Source organism: Panthera leo, chromosome C1 (genome assembly GCF_018350215.1).
Source record: "Panthera leo isolate Ple1 chromosome C1, P.leo_Ple1_pat1.1, whole genome shotgun sequence".
In the NCBI taxonomy this organism is placed as follows: domain Eukaryota; kingdom Metazoa; phylum Chordata; class Mammalia; order Carnivora; family Felidae; genus Panthera; species Panthera leo.
The window spans coordinates 157,090,049-157,113,648 of record NC_056686.1 but is presented as its reverse complement, the minus strand read 5'-3'; the positions used below and the strand labels follow the sequence as shown (position 1 = coordinate 157,113,648).

Here is a 23,600-nt window from a genome sequence, read left to right as displayed (position 1 = left end):
GATAACTCACTGCTTTAAAACTTTAAAGCTAAGTTTCCTGTGTATTAAGGAGTCACCCAGAGTTAGTAAGAGTGGAAATGGGGAGCTCTGAATTGCCATCTCCAAGAAAGCAGTAAAAATAATGCATCTTCAATTTTTTTTCTCAAAGCAATAAGACTAGTTTGCCAACATCTACCTGGATTGACAAGCTTACTGAAAAGAGAGCTGGATTTTGGTTTTATAAGTCTATTGGATTGTTGTTCAAAGACATGATTGACTAATTTGGTAAAACTGGTTCCTTGTTGCCAGGATATATTGTATTAACAATGAATTGCCTTGCATTAAACTAGGGAGTAGCAGATACTTTCTCACACTCATACGCTATTTATAACCACTTGGTGGAGATCATTGTGACCTCTGCTTGACGATGGTTTCCAAGATTTACATATCACTTTAAGAAGGGAGGTGTCCTGGGTGAAGCTATGACTTGAAAACCCAGTCTTCCCAAAGCCTCAGCAGACTTGCCCCTCTCCAGTGAGAGATGAATTCATTTTACAATTCAAGTGACTGCTCAACGCCATAGGCACAATCTCTTCGTAATGAATGTTGTTCTATAGCATTGTCTTGGATTTTCTTTTTCTTGTTTTTTTTTTTTTCACCTATTCTTCTCCCTTTTCCAGTTACTTATGATTTTTATAGATATATGTCCAACAACAAGCCTTCAGGGGAAGATGAGAACTAGTACACTCAAAGGTATGAAAAAAGATTTGCTCACAGATGAAATATATATTTTTGTGTCAGTTTTCCTCATTAGAGAGGGAAACAAAAATAGAAATTCTGGCCAAGTACTGAGAGCTGAAGAAGATAAATAGTTGTGGAGTTTAGTGTATTTCATCAGATAATTGTAAGCCACAACTTGCTAAGAGTGTGATGAAGAAGTCTCATTTGGTGTCGTTAATTCTATAGGGAGAAGATAAAATATCTAACAATATACTGAGGTTACCCAACTCACTATTTTTAACTTTTGTCTCCACAACCATCTTAAAAGAAGCATGAAGACCATCAAGAAGTGTTTTATGAGCCAAATGTTTTACTCTAATGGCCAACCGAGTGGGGTGAGGAGGAGTCCCAGGACCCAAAGCCAGATGTGACATAGGGTTGAGGCAGACTGTACAAGGACCCAAAGGGGATCTCAAAGACTGTTCAGATTAGAGCCAGCTTTTGGGAGAAGTGGGCCCAGAGGCACAGGTCTGGAGTAGGATGAAGCTACCTCTAGGTTTAGGCTACTGGGCCGTACTACTGAGTAGCATCTTCAGGGCTTGTCTGCATTTGGATGGACCCGGATTGCAATGCAGACAGACTTCAAATCCATAGTAATATTCCCTGTCATGTCCAAATGAGGGCTCCATGGTTTTTGCACAAACTAGAGCCTCCTGGAAGAAAAGCACTAACTGAACCACAGCTAGCGTTTGGAGAACATTCAAAACCTGTATATACATTATCAACAATAGTCAACTATGGAAAGAGCCCAAATGTCCATTGACTGATGAATGGATAGAGAAGATGATGTGATATATACATCTCTCTCTCTATATATATACAAGTAGATATATATATGTGTACGTACATCTATCTATCTATCTATCTATCTATCTATCTATCTATCTATCTATCCACACAAGCCATCAAAAAGAATGAAATCTTGCCATTTGCAATGATGTAGGTAGAGCTAGAGTGTATTATGCTAAGTGAAATAAATCATTCAGAAAAATACAAATACCATATGATTTCGCTCACAGGTGGAACTTAAGAAACAAAACAGATGAACATAGGGGAAGGGAGAAAAAGAGAGAGGGAAGCAAACCATAAGAGGCTCTTAACTATAGAGAACAAACTGAGGGTTGATGGAGGGAGGTGAGGGAATGGGCTGAATAGGTGATGGGCATTAAGGAGGGCCCTTGTCATGACCACGGGGTGTTATTATATAAGTGATGAGTCACTAAATTCTATATCTGACACCAATTTTACCATACATGTTAGCTAACTAGAATTTAAATAAAAACTTGAAAAAAAACCCAACAAGACCTATAGATATATTTAAAAGATTGTTAGCAGTATAAATTTTATTAAGCATCTTTATAGGCATTACTTTTTGTCATATACTTTATTCTTTTCATTTAATAAATTATATATGAAAAAGGAGTTTGCTTTTATTGTATACAATTGAGAAGATGAAGAAAAGCACCAAGAAGATAAAACTCATGCATACTCACATTCTTTTTTCTTATTGCATCCTAGTCTTGAATGTTTATTTTTTATTTTTTTTAATTTTATTTTTTTAATTTACATCCACATTAGTTAGCATATAGTGCAATAATGATTTCAGGAGTAGCTTTCTTAATGCCCCTTACCCATTTAGCCCACTCCAGCTCCCACAACCCTTTCAGTAACCCTCTGTTTGTTCTCCATAACTAGGAGCCTCTTATGTTTTGCCCCCCTCCCTGTTACTATATTATTTTTGTTTCCCTTCCCTTATGTTCATCTGTCTTGTCTCTTAAAGTCCTCATATGAGTGAAGTCATATGATTTTTGTCTTTCTCTGACTGACTAATTTCACTTAGGATAATACCCTTCAGTTCCATCCATGTAGTTGCAAATGGCAAGACTTCATTCTTTTTGATTGCCGAGTAATACTCCATTGTATATATATACCACATCTTCTTTATCCATTTATCCATTGATGGACATTTGTGCCCTTTCCATCCTTTGGCTATTGTTGATAGTACTGCTATAAACATGGGGGTGCAGGGTCCCTTTGAAACAGCACACTTGTATCCCTTGGATAAATGCCTAGTAGTGCAATTGCTGGGTCATAGGGTAGTTCTAATTTTAATTTTTTGAGGAACCTCCAAACTGTTTTCCAGAGTGGCTGCACCAGGTTGCATTCCCACCATCAGTGAGAAAGAGATCCTCTTGCTCCACATCTTCACCAACATCTGTTGTTGCCTGAGTTGTTAATGTTAGCCATTCTGACAGGTGTGAGGTGGTATCTCATTATGGTTTTGATTTGTATTTCCCTGATGATGAGTGATGTTGAGCATTTTTTCATGTGTTAGTTGGCCATCTGGATGTCTTCTTTGGAGAAGTGTCTATTCATGTCTTTTGCCCATTTCTTCACTGGATTATTTGTTTTTTGGGTGTTGAGTTTGATAAGTTCTTTATAGCTTTTGGATACTAACCCTTTATCTGATATGTCTTTTGCAAATATCTTCTCCCATTCTGTCAGTTGCCTTTTAGTTTTGCTGATTGTTTCCTTCGCTGTACAGAAGCTTTTTATTTTGATGAGGTCCCAGTAGTTCATTTTTGCTTTTGTTTCCCTTGCCTCCGGAGACGTGTTGAGTAAGAAGTTGCTGCGGGCAAGATCAAAGAGGTTTTTGCCTGCTTTCTCCTCAAGGATTTTAATGGCTTCCTATCTTACATTTAGGTCTTTCATCATTTTGAGTTTATTTTCGTGTATGATGTAAGAAAGTGGTCCACATTCATTCTTCCCCATGTCGCTGTCCAGTTTTCCCAGCATCACTTGCTGAAGAGACTGTCTTTATTCCATTGGGTATTCTTTCCTGCTTTGTCAGAGATTAGTTGGCCATACGTTTGTAGGTCCATTTCTGGGTTCTCTATTCTGTTCCATTGATCTGAGTGTTTTTGTGCCAGTACCATATTGTCTTGATGATTACAGCTTTGTAGTATAGCTTGAAGTCCGGGATTGTGATGCCTCCAACTTTAGTTTTCTTTTTCAAGATTGCTTTGGCTATTCAGGGTCTTTTATGGCTCCATACAAATTTTAGGATGATTTGTCTTAGCTCTGTGAAGAATGCTGGTGTTACTTTGATAGGGATTGCATTGAATATGTAGATTGCTTTGGGTAGTATCAACATTTTAACAATATTTGTTCTTCCTATCCAGGAGCATGGAATCTTTCTCCATTTTTTGTGTCTTCTTCAATTTCTTTCATAAGCTTTCTGTAGTTTTCAGTGTATAGATTTTTCACCTCTTTGGTTAGATTTATTCCTAGGTATTTTATGGTTTTTGGTGCAATTGTAAATGGGATCTATTCCTTGATTTCTCTTTCTGTTGCTTCATTGTTGGTGTATAGGAATGCAACCGATTTCTGTGCATTGATTTCACATCCTGCAACTTTGCTGAATTTATGGATGAGTTCTAGCAGTTTTTTGGTGGAATCTTGTTGGTTTTCCATATAGAGTATCATGTCATCTGCGAAGAGTGAATGTTTGATCTCCTCCTGGCCAATTTGGATGCCTTTTATTTCTTTGTGTTGTCTGATTGAAGAGACTAAGACTTCTAATACTATGTTGAATAACAGTGGTGAGAGTGGACATCCCTGTCTTGTTCCTGACCTTAGGGGGAAAGCTGTCAGTTTTTTCCATTGAGGATGATATTAGCGTTGGGTCTTTTGCATACGGCTTTTATGATCTTGAGGTATGATCCTTCTAGCCCTACTTTCTTGAGGGTTTTTATCAAGAAAGGATGCTGTATTTTGTCAAATGCTTTCTCTGCATCTATTGAGAGGATCATATGGTTCTTGTCCTTTCTTTTATTGATGTGATGAATCACACTGATTGTTTTGAGGATATTGAACCAGCCCTGCATCCCAGGTATAAATCCTGCTTGGTCATGGTGAATAATTTTTTTAATGTATTGTTGGATTCTGTTGGCTAATATCTTGTTGAGGATTTTTGCCTCCATGTTCATCAGGGAAGTTGGTGTATAGTTCTCCTTTTTAGTGGGGTCTCTGTCTAGTTTTGGAATCAAGGTAATGCTGGCTTCATAGAAACAGTTTGGAAGTTTTCCTTCCATTTCTACTTTTTGGAACAGCTTCAAGAGAATAGGTGTTAACACTTCCTTAAATGTTTGGTAGGGTTCCCCTGGAAAGCCATCTGCCCCTGGACTCTTGATTTTTTTGGGATATTTTTGATTACTAATTCTATTTCTTTACTGGTTATGGGTCTGTTCAAATTTTCTATTTCTTCCTGTTTCAGTTTTGGTAGTGCATATGTTTCTAGGAATTTGTCCATTTCTTCCAGATTGCCCATTTTATTGTCATGTACTTGCTCATAATATTCTCTTATTATTGTTTTTATTTCTTCTGTGTTGATTGTGATCTCTCCTCTTTCATTCTTGATTTTATTTATTTGGGTCCTTTCCCTTTTCATTTGATCAAACTGGCTAGTGGTTTATCAATTTTGGTAATTCTTTAAAAGAACCAGCTTCTGGTTTCATTGATCTGTTCTACTGTTTTTTTTGGTTTCGATAGCATTAATTTCTGCTCTAATCTTTATTATTTCCTGTCTTCTGCTGCTTTTGGGTTTATTTGCTGTTCTTTTTCCGGTTCTTTAAGGCATAAGTTTAGGTTGTGTATCTGAGATCTTCCTTTCTTCTTTAGGAAGGCCTGGATCGCTATATACTTTCCTCTTATGACCGCCTTTCCTGTGTCCCAGAGGTTTTGGGTTGTGGTGTTATCATTTTCATTGTCTTCCATGAACTTTTTAAATTTTCTCTAACTTCTTGGTTAGCCCATTCATTCTTTCATAGGATGTTCTTTAGTCTCCAAGTATTTGTTACCTTTCCAATTTTTTTTCTTGTGGTTGATTTCAAGTTTCATAGCGTCGTGGTCTGAAAATATGCACAGTATGATCTCGATCTTTTTGTACTTGTTGAGGGCTGATTTGTGTCCCAGTATGTGGTCTATTCTGGAGAACATTCCATGCGCACTGGAGAAGAATATATATTCCGCTGCTTGAGGACGAAATGTTCTGAATATATCTGTTAAGTCCATCTGGTCCAGTGTGTCATTCAAAGCCATTGTTTCCTTATTGATTTTTTGATTAGATGATATGTCCATTGCTGTGAGTGGGGTGTTGAAGTCTCCTACTATTATGGTATTACTATCAATGAGTTTATGTTTGTGATTAATTGATTTATATATTTGGGTGTTGCCATATTTGGTGCATAAACGTTTAAAATTGTTAGGTCTTCTTGGTAGATAGACCCCTTAATTATGATATAATGCCCTTCTTCATACTTGATACAGCCTTTATTTTAAAGTCTAGATTGTCTGATATAAGTATGGCTACTCCAGCTTTCTTTTGTTGACCATTAGCATGATAGATGGTTCTGCATCACCTTACTTTCAATCTGAAGATGTTTTTAGGTCTAAAGTGGGTCTCTTGTAAATAGCATATAGATGGATCCTGTTTTCTTATCCATTCTGTTACCCTATGTCTTTTGATTGGAGCATTGAGTCCATTGATGTTTAGAGTGAGTAGTGAAAGATATGAATGTATTGCTATTCTGTTGCTTGTAGAGTTGGAGTTTCTGGTGGGGTTCTCTAGTCCTTTCCAGTCTTTTTTGCTTTTGGTCTTTGTTTGTTTGTTTGTTTGTTTGTTTATTTATTTTTCCATCTTTTCTCCCCTCAGAGAGTACCCCTTAAAATTTTTGCAGGGCTGGTTTAGTGCTCACAAACTCCTTTAATTTTTGTTTGTCTGGGAAACTTTTTACCTCTCTATTTTGAATGACAGCCTTGCTGGATAAAGAATTCTTGGCTGCATATTTTTCTGATTCAGCACATTGAATATATCCTGCCACTCCTTTCTGGCCTGCCAAGTTTCTGTGGATAGGTCTGCTGCAAACCTGATCTGTCTTCCCCTGTAGGTTAAGAATTTTTTCCCTTGCTGCTTTCATGATTCTCTTGTTGCCTGAATTTTCTGAATTTGACTATGATATGCTTTGTTGATGGTCAGTTTTTGTTGAATCTAATGGGAGTCCTCTATGCTTTCTGGATTTTGATGTCTGTGTCTTTCCCCACGTTAGGAAAGTTTTCCGCTAAGATTTGCTCTCATAACACTTCTACCCCTATTTATCTCTCTTCTTCATCTGTACCCCTATGATTCTGATGTTGTTCCTTTTTTAATGAATCACTGATTTCTCTAATTTTTAAATCGTGCTCTTTTGCCTTAATCTCCCTCTTTTTTTCTGCTTCATTATTCTCCATAAGTTTGTCCTCTATATCACTGATTCTCTGTTCTGCCTCATCCTTGCTGCTGTGGCATCCATCTGAGGTTGCAGCTCAGTTGTAGCATTTTCTATTTCATCCGAACTAGCTTTTACTTCTTTTATGTCCGCAGAAAGGGATTCTAATCTATTTTCAACTCCATCTAGTATTCTTATTATTGTAATCCTAGATTCTGGTTCAGACATCTTTCTTGCATCTGTGTTGGTTAGGTCCCTGGATGTCCTTTCTTCCTGCTCTTTCTTTTGGGGTGAATTCCTTCGTTTCATCATTTTGAAGGCAGAAAAGGAATTAATGAGGTAAAAAAATTAAAATTAAAAAAATTAAAAAATTAAACACACACACACACAAAATCAAATAAATGATTCTAGGTTCTAGGTGTGTTTTGATCTGGGTGTTGAAAGGGGCTTGATAGATTACAGAAAAAAGGGGAAAGAAAAAAAGGAAATTGTTTGAAAATTTGAAAAAATGAATATACTGAAGTAGACTAAAGTGAAATGATGGAAGTGAAATAGAATTTGAAAAAATTTACACAAAAGTAAAAAATATAGTAAAAAAATTAAAGAAAAGTATTTTTAATAAAAATTGAAAATAAAAATGAATTTTTTCTCTTTCTGTATTCAAGAAAAAGGTAAGAAACTAATAAGAGAAAAAAGAAAAAAGAAAAAAAAGAAAGAAAATTGAATAGAGGACCAGTGAACAGACTGAAATACGACTGAAATTACTTCATTTTTCCCTAGAAGTCAAACTGTGAAGTGCTTTATAGTCCATAAACTAAGCAGGCAGAGAGACTTGTGTTCCTGAAGAGCTAGGTTGGCCCAGTTGGGCAAGGCTCAGTGTAATGGCTCCATTATCCATTAGATGGCGCTGCTTATCTTACTGGGGTGGATTGTTGTGGCGCTTGTAGGTGCATAGGCGCATGCGCGGGAGCGTTGAAACTGGTGTCACTCAGCTACCCAGTCTCTAGTATTGGAACTCTGTTCTCCCTGATCAACAATCAGGCATGGTCCTTTGTCTTCGGCTTCCGTCCACTACCCACTTTTACACTGTCCGTGAGCAAGCCCCAGGTAGCACCTCCCTCCTGAGTTTTATCTCAGATGGGACTGTTTTTCCAAACCCCTTACTTCTGAGGGACTGCGGCTTTGACCCGCTCCACCCCTCTGTGGAGGGTCTCACTGAGCAATGGCTGGGTGCCGGCCACACCCAGGAACGTTTGTGGGACTGTGCTGCTGCCGATGCCCAGAGACTGTGGCCAGTTGCCAGCCCACCACAGAAAAAGTTCACAAGATAGTGTAGCAGCAGCATTTCAGGGATTATGGAAAATCACAACACACATCTGGCACCAGGCTTCACCCTTAGTGATCTTGTTCTAGCACCAGAGAATGTGGTTGTTCTCCAGGGTCCACTGGGGCCCTGCCTTTGGGGGACCCACACAGCCTCTACCAGGTGTCCTCCCAGCAGGGGAACCGCCTCTCCCTGTGTGGCCTGAAGAACCCCGGACTCCACTCTGCTCCTGAGTATTCGCCCTTCCCACCAAAGCACCGCCAGGTATTGAGCCACGGAGTTGCAGACTCTGTGCTCCCCCTGTTTATAGTCTTAATGGAATTTAAGCCCTCTCCTTTCTCCTTTCTGCCTTTTTAGTTCAGTCCCTGTGGCTGTTTCCACTTTTCCACTTTCTCTCCAGCTGCTTTTGGGGAGGGGTGCTTTTCCCATATTCTCCTCCCCATCTCTGCCCTCTCTCCACATGCAAAAGTAGTTCCCTGTCCTCTGAAGCTTCTCTCTCCCCCAGTTCACCTCTCCATGCCGTGTACCTGCTGAATTCTGTGGTTCAGATTGTGCAGATTGTTGTGTTAATCCTCCAATCAGTTTTCTAGGTGTGTAGGATGGTTTAGTGTTGGTCTGGCTATATTTCATGGATGCGAGACACACAAAAAACTTCCATGGTATTCCACCTGCATACTCACGTTCTTATAACTTACAGATAATCACGTTTACATTTTCATGTTTTTTCTTCTTTTTGTCTTTTTTATGTGTCTACAAAACGAAATGAAGAATATACTGATTTTGGTAGATGCAAAATATACAAAACTCACCTAACTGCCTGCCTGGAGAAGAGTCACAGGATAAGGAAAGGGGAACAGAAAAATGCATAGGTTATTGTTCACAGTGTTCTATTGCACTAATATCAGATCATCCTTGCACAAATGTACAGTCAATTTTTTGGATATCATTGACTTATTGGGAAAGGAAAATATGGACTATTAATATATCTTATTACAGGTATCAATCATGGGCATCTTTGACTAGGCAGAATGAGATTGAGAAAGTTCACTTAAAAAAAATATTAAAGCATGGGGTGCCTGGCTAGCTCAGTTGGTTGAGTGTCCGACTTTGGCTCATGTCATGATCTCACAGTTTGTGGCTTTGAGCCCCATGTCAGGCTCTGTGCTGAGAGCTCGGAGCCTGACACCTGCTTCAGATTCTGTGTCTCCCTCTCTCTCTGCCCCTCCCCCACTTGCTCACTCTCTCTCTCTCTCTGTCTCTGTCTCTCTGTCTCTCAAAAATAAATAAACATTAAAAAATATATATTCAAGCATGTATTTTTCAGGGCAGAGTCAGCCAGACTCATGGTGCAGTATGATTAAGGAGGATACCTAATCATTAGCTTGGGGCATGTCGGATCTGGGGTGAATACCCACATGCCATCCAGATAGACTGAAATCTCAGACTCAAACTAAACTTTACTCATTTTAGGGCATAATCCCTCACGGGTCAGATCAACTGTTTTCTGGCACTCGTGCTGCCAGAGGAGTCACTGCCCTGCCCTCATATCCAAAACATTTTCTTTCCCACAGGCAGCCTATTTTCCCAGGATCTTTGACACAGGTAATTTCTGGTAGATCCATCACCCTGTAAAGATGGTATTACTACTTCCATTTTACAGATGAAGAAACTGAGGCTAGTGGAGTTTAAGTAACCTGCCCAAAGTCACATAGCTGGGAAGTGAATTCAAATCATTGTGATTCCAAAGTCCATCTCTCTCTCTCTCTCTCTCTTTTTTTAAATCTAATTTAGTTAATGTACAGTGTAATAGTGATTTCAGGAATAGAACTTAGTGAGTCATCACTTACATATAACACCCAGTGCTCATCCCAGCAAGTGCCCTCCTTAATGTCCATCACCCACTTAGCCCATCCCCTCACCCAACACCCCGCCAGCCATCCCTCAGTTTGTTCTCTGTATTTAAGGGCCTCTTATGGTTTGTCTCCCTCTCTGTTTTTATCTTATTTTTTGCTTCCCTTCCCCAATATTCATCTGATTTGTTTCTTCAATTCCACATATGGGTGAAATCAAATGATATTTGTCTTTCTCTGACTTATTTCACTTAGCATAATACACTCTAGTTCCACCCACGTTGTTGCAAATGGCAAGATTTCATTCTTCATGATCTCTGAACAATATTCCATTGTATATACAGATCTATCTATCTATCTATCTATATCATCTACTTGTATATGTAGATAGATGGATAGATAGATAGATAGATAGATAGATATCACACCATCTTCTTTATTCATTTATCAGTCAATGGACATTTGGGCTCTTTAAATAGTTTTCCCAGGGCTTTTGCACTTACTGTTCCCCTATAAATTCATGTACTTGCTCCCTCACCTCAGGAGCACCTTCTTCATATGTTACCTTCTTCAACCACCTGCTTTAAAATGATAACACACCTGCTCACCTCACAAACACACATACACATACCCCCATCATATTCTTTTCCTGTAATGTTTTTCTCCATAGCATTTATCACCATCTGCATGTATGTTGCGCTTATTGTTTACTATCTACCTCTCCTTTCCCCCACACCTGAATATAGGATTCTTGAGGGCAGGAATTCTCAACTGTTTTGCTCATTCTTGTATCCCAGAGGTTAGAAGAGTATTTGGCACGTAGTAAGCACTCAAAAAGTGCTTCAGTTGAGGCTTTAACTGGAGGACAGCAGGGACCACAGCCCTACCTGTTTTTAAACCATAAACCATAAAGAAAACTCACCTACTGCTAACACAAAATAGGAATGATTAACTTGGTATTCATCCTGCCCTAGCTGGTAAGGGAGCCAGAGTTGAAGGAACAGAGGAAGATGTTACTAAACCTCGAAGGGGTTCAGAACAGGTTGTTGTTCCGTCCTCAGTTTTTGCATCTACCAGATGAGGTGGTTGAACAGAACATCTGCAATATTGTTTACAACTCTAACACTCTATTTTTATTATCTCCCTTCACATCTACATGCCAAACAAAGAAAAAACTTAGGACACTAGGACCAATGAGAAGCTCATTTTCACCCTGTGGGTGTCGTCAATAATTTTACCAGAACAAAGGTCACAAAATTCTACTGAGAATCTTCTCCCAGCCAAAGCTACAATCTCACAGCTGTGCCGTCTTTTTGGGTTTGTGTAGAACAAATTTCTTTTTCCTAGGTCCTAATTGGTGCCAAACCCAATATTATTACATTTGCATTGACTCGGATGTCAACTTGTCCCAGGACTTGTCAAACCAATTCAGATGGAGGGAATATCTTAGAAACCTTTCTTGTGTTTGCTGTCCTTGATATATTGAAATTTCAACATATACATATAATAACATACAAAATTTGGAGCTAAATCATAAACCATTGTATATGCAGGTTTCAGTAGAGACAAATAGAAGATACTGAATTTTTAAAGAGTTTATGGCAGAAAAACTTTAAATTAAGAAAATTTTATCTTATCATTGATTTGATCTTATTTTCTTCAAACTGAGAAGCACTGGCCCATCACCTGCATTTCAGAGCCTGGGCTGGAAGGTCAGCATAGAGTGGTATAGAGCATAGACTCTAGACCTATTGGTTGTAGACTTTGGGTGGGTTATTTAACCTCTCTGTGCTTCATTTCTCTTAACTATAAAATGGAGGTAATGATGATAGCACCTAACTCCTATGGTTTTTGAGGAATCCAAATAAGGAGGTACAAAATAGACTCTTCAACTGAGCCAGGTACCCAACAAAGGCTTGACCAGCATTGGCTATTATTACTCATCACTGGAGGCCACAGTGAGGTGCTCTTAGGAAATGGTTAACTCAGTCAGGGAGAGAGAGAAAAAATAAGAGCATTTGAGAAAAATGTTGGAATTAACAAGAAGGGAGAGGAACAGGTATGGATAGCACAAAGCCGCTGGAGAAGCCACATATGTTTATTTGACTTGGATTTCTGTTAGTTTAAACCCTTAAAAAAATCACTTATCTGGTGGGTAGAGCCTGAGGTTGTTGACTGTTGAGGCCAGGGTGCAAGGGTCATGTGAGCCCTCAGAGTTTTGAGCAAAAAGGCTATTTCACGTGTTCTTTCAAGTCATCTATCTCCATGCAATTCTGGGGCTGGGTCAGGAATATCAGGGGCCTGCAATGTAAGGACTTTCCAAGAGTAATCTTTCAAATTGAGGGGAAAAGTTTAAAGTTGGTTTTTTTTTGTTTGTTTGTTTTTTGTTTTTTTTGTTTTTTGTTTGGTTTTGGTCTGGTTATGTTTTAAAGTAATTTCTTAAGACCAAGGGCTTATGAGAAGAAATGATGTAGCCAGAATCACAACGCTCTTGCAGGGTGTGGGGGGACGGGGTACCAGCGTCTTGCGCCACCTTTCAAGGGAATCCACACCTTCCAAAGCCTGTTGAAGCCCTCAGCTGGCTTCCTAAGCCCACTGTGTGTTTGGGGTTATTGTTTTGAGTGTATTCAACCTTTCCTCAGATGTCACTGAACTGTGCTTAGACTGGCCTTCAGGGCATTGACCCATCAGCAAATAGATAATGTTTTAGAAAAAGCTTGAATTCTGTTCAGTGTTTAGCAATGATGAAAACTGAAGTTGGAAAAGGTTGTAAAACCTTTGACTCTCCACGGTAGAGTCTGTTGTTTTTCTGGCTTCCTCAAGTCCTCGCTCACAGGTAAGTGACTTCTATTCTTTCCAGCATTTGAGGACCATGTTCTGCAAGTCCATTTCCTCCAAGTTTTACTTTGTGGGGTATTGTGTTTCTGATTCACTAAAGGCTATCCTCTTGTCATGCAATAAACAGTACCATAATGCTTGGATAAGAACTTGCAGAATATATTAGTAATTTAATAATATATTATACAATATGGGTGACTCTTGGTTGCTGTCTCATTTATAGCAATGTTACTTTATGCATCAATTGTTTTGAGAGAGAGAGAGTGTGTGTGTGTGTGTGTGTGTGTGTGGTGCAAATGGGTGAATGGATTGAATAATGTGCCCAAAGTAAAAATGCTAGTGAGCTTTTTTGTCTTGGGTTTATGAAAGTGCAATTCTGTTTGCACTGATAACCACAAATCCCATCTGGAAAGCTGGTGCTGTTTTAATACAGAACTATGCCAACTTCATCTTTTCTCCAACACCATGCTTATATCCCTCATTCTCCCAGTTTTCAATAATTTAGATACTAAAAAATATGAGCTCTGGATGTATGGCTAGAGGGGGAAACATTGATTTCTAGAAACTAATTTCCATTTTTAGGTTTCTCTAGCCAGTAGAACTCACATGTTGTGGATGATTTGAACACATCAATCAAATATTATTCATGTTGAAGACTGGGAATAAGGTGTGGTAATTCCAAATGTTTTGAGGGAAGAATAGTTAACTAGATATATTAGAGACAAATTATAATGACTGTACAAAACTCTAATAGTGGTTATTACTAAGTTTTTAAAGTATTAGCTTATTTATAGGCTCTTGTTTAATAAAGTTTCTTTCTGTGTGCAGCCACAACCCCCACCTCACCCCCACACCCCTACCCCACCACTCCAGACTTGGCTACCCTCCTCCTGTGCGTAACACTCTGTAATTATCTCTGGAGGCTGCATTTCCCTACCTGGGAGTTACCGTTCACATGCCCTTTCCCCCACTTGATTGTAAGCCCCTTGAATAATTTGTGTGTCTTCCCTGCTAAGAGTAATGGTGACAAATATTTACTGATGAATGCTTGAAATAGATTATGAAGTAGTGTAGGAAAAAAAAAAATTGCCCAGTCCGCGGTTTTAAAAGACACTGAAATTACTAAAAACAAAACAAAACAAAATGCCTGAGTTCTGTTGCAAGAATCAAGTGTTAGGGTTGTGTGTTGCTTTGTGCAGATGGGAGAACTGAGCACATAGAAACCAAGACAGACTGGGAGTAACTTTGAAATTAAACTCTCTCTTCTTCTAGAGCAATTCTTTAGTCCTCCATTTAATTTCTTTCCTATGTTCATCAGTCGTGGCCCTTGGGGCTAAAGGGGCCTCATTTTTATCCCGTCTCTGGAGATGTCTTCCAAGTTGTTGACACACACCATCGTGCCACAACCTGCTTATCTGCCAAGCAGTGGTTTTCTATTTGTCTTGCTCCTTAGCATAAACTAATATTTCTCTCCTCCTTTTTTTAATGTTTATTTATTTTTGAGAGAGAGAGAGAGAGAGAGAATGAGTAGGGCAGGGGCAGAGACAGAGGGAGACACAGAATCTGAAGCAGGCTCCAGGGTCTGAGCTATCAGCCCAGAGCCCAATGTGGGGCTCAAACTCACGAAACATTACATCATGACCTGAGTCAAAGTCAGACACTTAACCGACTGAGCCACCCAGGATCCCCTATTTCTTTCCTCCTTTTAATGATCCTTGGGAGAAAACCCAAGGTTTGCTGGGTTTGATAACAACAAAAGTGCTCTACCTGCATTGCAACATGTCAGCAGTGACGGATATTTTAAGGGCTTTAAGAAATCTGAATTGGTGGCCAAGGAAGTGACTTCCAGAGTCAAGAGGAGCAAGAGAAATTCCGCTTTTCTCTCCAAGCAGCTCAGGGAAGGGCAGTGTGTGGTGCTGGCGACCTTGAAAGCTTTTACACAAGGGAAGTCCTGGCAAAAGAAAAACCAAGGAGAATATTCACAATGTGACGTGGGGTGGGGTGTAGGCCACTCCTGATCCTGGCCTCGTACCCCTCACTATCCCTCCAGCTCCTCAATGGCTGTTAGGGCATTTAGATCCTCCTCACTGTGTTGGCCTGGATGTGGAAAAACCTCAGCCTCTTCCTTCTGAATTCAGTCTAGATCAACATGCTTCAAAAATAGTATTTGGGAGAAAATGAAATGGAAAGCAGAACAAATCTCCCCAGAGACAATTGGAAACTAGAACACTGATAGAGTAGAGAAGTCATCTCCTAAAGTGACAAGAGTCTGGGCACCAGTGGCTTGGCTGTGTGGCACCACAAGCCTATTTCTTTTGGTCACCTGAGACCTATCTGCCCAGGAGTGAGATGAACTGTGTGGTTCTTGCCCTTGTAAATGAAGGCACGCACTGCTTGGCCTGGAGGAATTTCTGCTCATCCCAAACAGATTTCCTAGTCCCTCTGGGTGTGGACTCTCAAGTTCCAAGCCTTATCAGAGTGTTGGCTTTTTCAAAAAGAATAAATATGATCATATCTCTATCTTGCCTAAAAGTGTATATTTGTTCCATTGCCATTGGGATAAGGTCCCACATCCTCAGTGTTAAAGATGAGGCCCGGAGGAATCCACCAGCCACATCTTCAGAGACATCCATCCACTTTTCCTCACACTGGCTGGACATTTTCTTTCTTTTTTTCTTTCTTTCTTTCTTTCTTTCTTTCTTTCTTTCTTTCTTTCTCTTTCTTTCTTTTGCTTTCTTTCTTTCTCTTTCTTTCCTTCTTTCTTTCTTTCTCTTTCTTTCTTTCTCTTTCTTTCTCTTTCTTTCTTTCTCTTTCTTTCCTTCTCTCTTTCTCTTTCTTTCTTTCTTTCTCTTTCTTTCTTTTCTTTCTTTCTTTCTCTTTCTTTCCTTCTTTCTCTTTCTTTCTTTCTTTCCTTCTTTCTTTCTTTCTTTCTTTCCTTCTTTCTTTCTTTCTTTCCTTCCTTTCTTTCTTTCTTTCTCTTTCTTTCTTTCTTTCTCTTTCTTTCTTTCTCTTTCTTTCTTTTTCTTTCTTTCTTTCTTTCTTTCTCTCTTTCTTTCTTTCTTTCTCTTCTTTCTTTCTTTCTTTCTTTCTTTCTTTCTTTCTCTTTCTTCTTTCTTTTTCTTTCTTCTTATTCAGTTCTGCTGCAGCATCAATAGTCATACTGGTGTCTTGAAGTCACATTTAGCAACCTTGGTGTAATGGCCCATGGTGGGCACTGACACTTTGTACTCTTTGGATTTTTTTATTTGTTCCTGACATGGCTATAGAACTCTATCTCCTCGTGCTCGCTTCGGCAGCACATATACTAAAAAATTGGAATGATACAGAGAAGATTAGCATGGCCCCTGCGCAAGGATGACACGCAAATTTGTGAAGCGTTCCATAAAAAAAAAAAAAAAAAAAAAAAAAAAAAAGAACTCTATCTCCTCCAGTTTTGACAACCTCAAGCCCCCCATGGCACTGCTTACTTATCCCTCTTTCTGAGGTCTGTCGATGTCCTAGGTTCTCTCAGGGAATTCATTCAGGTGTTGGTCTCTGTCTCCTTTCTCTCCTCCCCAACAGTGTCTTCCAGAATATTGTTGCTAGTGTTCTTTTTTTTCCTTTTTTTGTTTTTAATTTTTTAAAATGTTTTTATTTATTTTTGAGAGAGAGAGAGAGAGACAGAGCACAAGTGGCAGGGGAGGGGGGACAGAGAAGGAGAGACACAGAATCCAAAGACGGCTTCAGGCTCTGCGCTGTCAGCACAGAGCCTGATGTAGGGCTTGAACGCACGAGTCATGAGATCATGACCTGAGCTAAAGTCGGACACCCGACTGAGCCACCCAGGTGCCCCATTGCTAGTGTTCTAACATACAAATATCTGTGATATATCTACCAATAAAGGTCAGGAGACTGTCCTCTGTGTTGATAAGATTACACATTTTATCAAAGAAAGAAAACTTCAACCTTGGATAGTTATACAGAAGCACAGATTGTCTGCACATAGACCACATGCCATTTAGCAGAGAGGGACAGTGGTGTTGGCATGGACAATTAAAAATCTTGGGATTTTCACAATTAGGTAATCAAGGTCTGCCAGGCAGTGCTTAGAAATCTTGATTTCCAACTTTTAATTCCTAGGTTTTCTAAGTTTATTGGAAGACCATATTTCCGGAGGACTTGAAAATTCTCAAAATGTTTCCAAAGAGATTTTTTTGGAGATTAAAGTAATTTACTTTATGAAAATACAGAGTAAAAATGAAATAGCATGCATGGTACCTTATTTTTAATTCTGAGTTCTTTTGTGTTAAAGCAAAATTTTGTTATTGTAAGTTAAGGTACCTTAATTAAAACTTCCTGCATCATATTATACCCAAGAACCCTTCACATGCTTCGGGAAGCTCAAGACCAAATTTCTAATTTAGGTGTTATAGGTAACAGCTGAGGGAATAGAATTAGATGATATTACATCTGCTTATATTAGTGGGGAGAAATAATGTGACAAAACACCATAGCCTTCTTAAATCATGGAATGTACCAGGTGAGGAGGAAGACACATTCTTGTGACCCTGTGAAACAAACTTGTTTATCACTGAAAACTAGATTCCCACTGTGTTGCTAGGGTTCCAGAAACTGGCCAAGATATTCTCCATTATCTGCTATGCCTCCCGGGATCTTATCTAATAAAAAGGGAACTAACCAGTAGGAAAAAACATGGTCTAATAATACCAGTGTTTCATTCTACATTTATAATGATACGAGACAATTCATCTAACATCTCATTGTGGAAACAGTGCCTTTCCTGGAAAATATCACAAGCAAGGCTTTTGTTTACTCATTCTAGTAATTTTGGTATCTCATTGCACTTTCCCAAACTTAGCATTATAAAAATGCCATTGTCTTTGTGAGTGTATGCAAGTAATAAACTGTTTCAACACAATGGCCTTCAAAAGTCATCACTGCCACTCCTGAACTGGGCAGAAATAAGGCAACTAGCTTCCATTTCTGACTGAGCAAACCAACCAAAGTTCCAAGAAGAAGCAGCTCTAGTATGCAAGGACAGGAAAGGATGGATGTTCCAGCTAAAGTAAAAGAGCTAATTTTTCCTTTACTGCCTTTAAAAAAATCGATTAATTTTTTACTCAGGTGTATTTGACATACAAGATTGCCTAAGTTGAAGGTGTACAACTGGTTGCTTTGATACATTCATATACGTCTATATGATTACCACCATAGCTTTAGTGAACACCTCCATCATGTCACATAATTATCATTTCTTTTTTATGGTGAGAGCACTTAAGATACAGCCTCTTAACAATTCCAAAATATACAATATAGTATTGTTAACTATAATCACTATGTTGTGCATTAGATCTCCAGAACTTTCTCATCTTCCAGCTGCAAGCTTGTACCCTTAAACATCCTCCCAATTCCTCCACCTCTCAGCCTCTAGTAACCACCATTCTACTCTTTATTTCTACGTGTTTAGCTTTTTTAGATTCCACATATAGGCAATGTCATACAATATTTGTGTTTCTCTGTCTGGCTTATCTCATTGAACATAATGCCCTCAAGGTCCATCCATGTTGTCACAAATGATAGAATTCCCTTCTTTCATGCGGTTAAATAATATTCCATTGTATGTACATGTATATATACATAGTTTTTTAATATGCTGTGTATGTGTGTGTATACATATATATGTATATACTACATCTTTTTTTCCCATTTATCCATTGATGGGCATTTAGGTTATTTCTATATCTTGGCTATTGTGAATAATGCTGCAATAAACACAAGAATGTGGATATCTCTCCAATATCCTATTTTAAATTCCTTTGTGTATATACTCAGACACGGGATTTCTGGATCATTTGATAGTTGTTATTTTTAATTTCTTAAGGAACCTCCATACTGATTTCCATAGTGGCTAAACCAGTTTGCATTCCTCTCAACAGTGCACATGGGTTCCCTTTTCTCCAAATCACCACCAACACTTGTTCTTTCTTGTCTTCTTGTGATAGCCATTCTAACAGATGTGAGGTGCTATGTCATTATGGTTTTGATTTGCATTTTCCTGATGATGAGTGATGTTGAGCATCTTTTCATGTACCTGTTGACCATTTGTATGTCTTTTTTAGAAAAACATCTATTTAGTTTCTCTGCCCTTGGTTTCTCTGCCTCTTTGCTTTATTCAGGACTTCAAAGGATTGAATGAATAATGTCCATCTGCACTGGTGAGGGTAATCTACAGATTCAAATGCTAATCTCTTCTGGAAACACCACCAATGACATATCCAAAAATAACGCTTTGCCAGCTATCTGGCATCCCTTAGCCCCCTCAAATTGATACGTAAAATTAACCATACCACCAATCTCAGACAAAGTCACTCTGAAACCAGGATAAAAATGAAACAAAGCAAGGCCAGTCTATAATTTTGCTCATGCACAGGCAAAAATAAAGTCATTGTGCAAAAATACCAAACATCCCTCTCTCTTGCTATATAAGTGACTATTTCTTTACCCAATCATGAAATTGCTCTGGCTTTCTGACAACATTCAATCTAGAGCAGATGCCTACTTTCTTGAATCCTCTCCCAAATCACCTAATTGAAGCCCACTTCCTATGATAGGTTCATCCTAAAACCCTCTTACTGAGACACCATGTGGTCCCTACCATGTGTTCTCCCTCACTACAATGAATAATAAATTCAGATTGTTCAACTACAGTTGTGTTCCCAGTGGTCTTCTGCTACAGGTCAATGCTACAGGGAGGAAATCCATGCTATGTGTGAATTTTTGTGTTTGAAAACATTACCCTTTAATAGTAAATTAGAGATCGCAAAAATCATTGCATTCAGAAAGAAGCAAAATGCAAACAAACCTAATATGAAAACAAATGTACGGAATTGGTGGAGGAACAGAGACGGAAAATGAAAAGAGTAGGTTGGTTGACCATCATTCTCTTCCTTAATAGAGGGTGCCTTACTACAAGCGACCCCAGAGGGAGGGTGGGAAGTAGGGCAGGGGAGAGAGTCTCTAGGCTTGAAAGCCAAAAGGAACTTTAGCTGTCTTCTCCCTTTGGACCAGCTGATGTACAGACTCAGTTTCATATCATTTTCATACTAGTCCCGCAAGGTACATCTTATCACCATCACCATCACTGACTTGAATGATGGAGAATTCAGAGCCTGGAGAGAGGTTAAAAAATGTTTTCAACAACATGGAGTGAGACCACAGGATCAGTGAGACTCTGAAGTTCACAGGCAAGACACTACACCACTGGGGTCTAAATGTTGTCAAATATTTGCACACCAGTAGAAAGAAACCTTTTTAAATGAAGAGCTAAGCCAGGAAAAAATAATTGAAGACTGATTTTTTAAAGTCTTATTTTAAAATTAGGAGACTCAGTATTATAAATATTCTGAAGATTTATTTTCTCATTATCAAAGAATTTCTTTGCTTTCTGAAAAACAAATTTTTGTTAAAATTTCAAAAATGATATAACCAGTGAACATTGCATTCTCTGCATTGAGAATATATTCTCAAAATACTGAGCAAATTTTGTTGTTGAATAAAAGAATTTTGAATCTGCTTCATGTAGTTTTTTTTATCTTTACTGACCTCATAAACTATTTAATTAAATAATATTTCTCACTCTATTTCTTAATGTTGAATTTATCTTTAAAGTTTATTTTTTAAAATCATGTTGGTAGGTACCATTACATTGATAGTACCTTTGATATGATGTCATGAGAAGGGTACTTTACCTCTGTGGTTTTCCTCCCTAAAATACACAACCCATATCTAATCCTGAGAAAAATATCAGATAAGTCCCACTTTAGGAGATAGTCTACAAAATAACAGTTCAATACTCCTCAAAATTGTCAAGGTCTTTGGGGCGCCTGGGTGGCGCAGTCGGTTAAGCGTCCGACTTCAGCCAGGTCACGATCTCGCGGTCCGTGAGTTCGAGCCCCGCGTCAGGCTCTGGGCTGATGGCTCGGAGCCTGGAGCCTGTTTCCGATTCTGTGTCTCCCTCTCTCTCTGCCCCTCCCCCGTTCATGCTCTGTCTCTCTCTGTCCCAAAAATAAAAAAAAAAAAAAAAAAAAAAAAAAAAAAAAAATTGTCAAGGTCTTCAAAAACAAGGAAAGTACAAGAAATTGTGAGAGCCAAGAGGAGCTTAAGGAGAGATAATGAATCAACATAATGTCTTCACATCTTCACAATACTTTGCATTGCTAATCTTTGCCAGTATCTCATTTAAAGGGTTTAGTGTTCATTGCCGATCATTACCCAAAATCTATTCATTGGAGTTGCAGATAATGATTTCTCTAGTTTTATAGTATTTTACAAATCAGTAATGGATATTGATTTTTGTTGAATACTTTTTCTGCATCTATCAAAATGATCAAGTTTTTTCACATTGAACAATCATTGCATTCCTGGAATCAACATTGTTCATTATGTTTTTTTATTGAACTGCTGAATTATACTTAACATATTTAACAATTTTAAATCTATTTTCAAAAGTAATTATAATTCTATTTTTTCTTATATCATTCTTGTTTGTTTTGATGTCAAGTTTACACTTGTTTTGTAAAATGAGTGGGTAGCTGTTCCTCTGGTCCATGCCAGACTCACCATATCCTCGATCTGGGAGTTGCATTTACAAAGAAGCACTGAAGGCTACCCACCAGTATTTAGGTGTAGTTGGTTCAGTACAGTGACCCAAGAATGTCACCAGTTGGTTGTGTAGTGCCAGTGGTTTTTATTTTTACTCATGAAGGAAGGAAGGAAGGGAGGAAAGAAAGCAAGAAAGCAAGAAAGCAAGAAAACAAGAAAGCAAGAAAGAAAGAAAGAAAGAAAAGGGAGGGAGGGAGAGAGGGAGGAAAAATGAGCAGAAAGAACAAATAAATAAAAAGCAACTATCCATTCATCAGATAGAGAAAGCCATAATCAATGGTTTGGCTTTATTTTTCCTAATAATTAGGCTCTTTCATGGAGTTATTAACCAATTAAAAATATGATTTTTAGTGAAGATTTAGATTGTTAGTGAAGGTTATTTCTTGTACCAAATTGTTCTTTCATTTGGCTATTTTGTTTAAGACGAGAAAAAATAATTGCAATGATTATTTTGTTTTGTAGGGCTATTGGCTGCAGATTGCAATTACCATGTCTGACTCAGTAATTCTTCGCAGTGTGAAGAAATTTGGAGAGGAGAATTACGGTTTTGAGTCAGACAGATTATGTAAGTGGCCCTTTTCTCTTACTGTCTCTTATATAAAAAGAGGTTAGAACAAAAGTAGACAAGCTAGTGAAGTTTCAAGGGGCAGAGAAAAATCAACAATATGTAGAACCATTACGGGATGCATTTCTTACCGACAAATCTGTAGTTCTCTCCAGAATCTGTGTTATGGAATGTCTGAAAGTGCTAAGTAAAAATGCACAAAGTGTGGGTAAATGAAAGTATCTCCTCTACAAATACCTCTTTTTTAGTAGAGTAGGGTTCCAGCATTGGTTATTATTATTGCCTTTATTCAGCTGTTATAATTGATTATAATAGTAATAATTTAGTGGGAAACTATACTAAGACAGTGCTGGTTAGAATGAGACAATGGGAAAGAGGACCTGTAGCACTAGCACCTAACATCTAGTGAGCGCAGGTGATTCCAAGCATTTATTATTTTTTTAAACGAATTCTATAATTTTACATCTTGCAGAAGAAGAAAATTAGACTTGAATAAATTTTTTTAAACTTGGCAAAGATCACATGACTGATAATTGATGGAACCATCATTCTAATCTAGTTCTATCTGATTCCCAAACCCAAGATGTTGATCTCTATCTATACTCTAATGCCTTTTTACTCTTACTTACATTAATTAAAATGTCAGGGAATCAGGATGTGCTGTCCCATGGTGGTGGTTGACCTTAGCACCCTGAACTCCTTTCCCTTTGCTTCCCTACACCCATGACCCTGCACCCCCACTTTCACTTCCTACCCTCCATCTGCTCTGACCTAAGCTGAGGAAAATTATATCCAGCTCAATCCTATGGTTTCTACTGGCATGGGAGTGTCAACATCATCTTATTGTCTAGTTAACTTGTAGTCTTAATTTTAAATAGATAAATTCTGATGTTTCCAAGGAGCCAAACAATAAATATCCATTTTACTTGGTAGTTCAAAAAAATTAGATTTTCTTCAGCGAATTTAAAAATGTTGGTCTCGGGTTGCTAGCATGGCTCAGGGGTCTGAGGGTTGGTCTCAGGGTTAAGGGTCTGACTCTTGATCTCAGCTCAGGTCGTGGTCTCACAGTTCATGAGATCAAGCCCCATGTCAGGCTCCATGTTGACAATGTGGAGCCTGCTTGGAATTCTCTCTCTCCCCCTCTCTCACTGCCCCTCCCCGACTTGTGCATGCTCACACATGGTCTCTCTCTCAAAATAAACAAATAAACTTAAAAAATGTTGGTCTCCAGTTGATGCTCAGAAAATACCAATATCTCATACCTTGTAGAAATATCTAAAAATGTAGTCAAACCAGTAGTCCTGAACCTGAAAGGGTATCTTGTGTAATATGAGAGA

At 38.5% G+C, this 23,600-nt stretch overlaps 1 protein-coding gene and 1 non-coding gene across 4 annotated transcripts in view; both read left to right on the top strand.

The window, feature by feature from the left end:
* The first annotated feature begins 16,317 nt into the window (after window positions 1-16,317).
* LOC122228937 lies at window positions 16,318-16,426 on the top strand. Its single transcript, XR_006206823.1, has one exon. It is a non-coding gene; the product is annotated as a U6 spliceosomal RNA (small nuclear RNA).
* A 5,758-nt stretch (window positions 16,427-22,184) lies between these two features.
* The window catches only part of ABCB11 (ATP binding cassette subfamily B member 11), an 80,391-nt gene continuing 78,975 nt past the window's right edge, over window positions 22,185-23,600 (top strand). For all 3 annotated transcript variants that reach the window (XM_042952581.1, XM_042952582.1, XM_042952580.1), the window contains exon 1: window positions 22,185-22,263. In XM_042952581.1, the coding sequence (XP_042808515.1) occupies window positions 22,188-22,263 (76 nt within the window). In that variant the 5' untranslated portion in view covers window positions 22,185-22,187. The remainder of the gene's footprint in view (window positions 22,264-23,600) is intronic.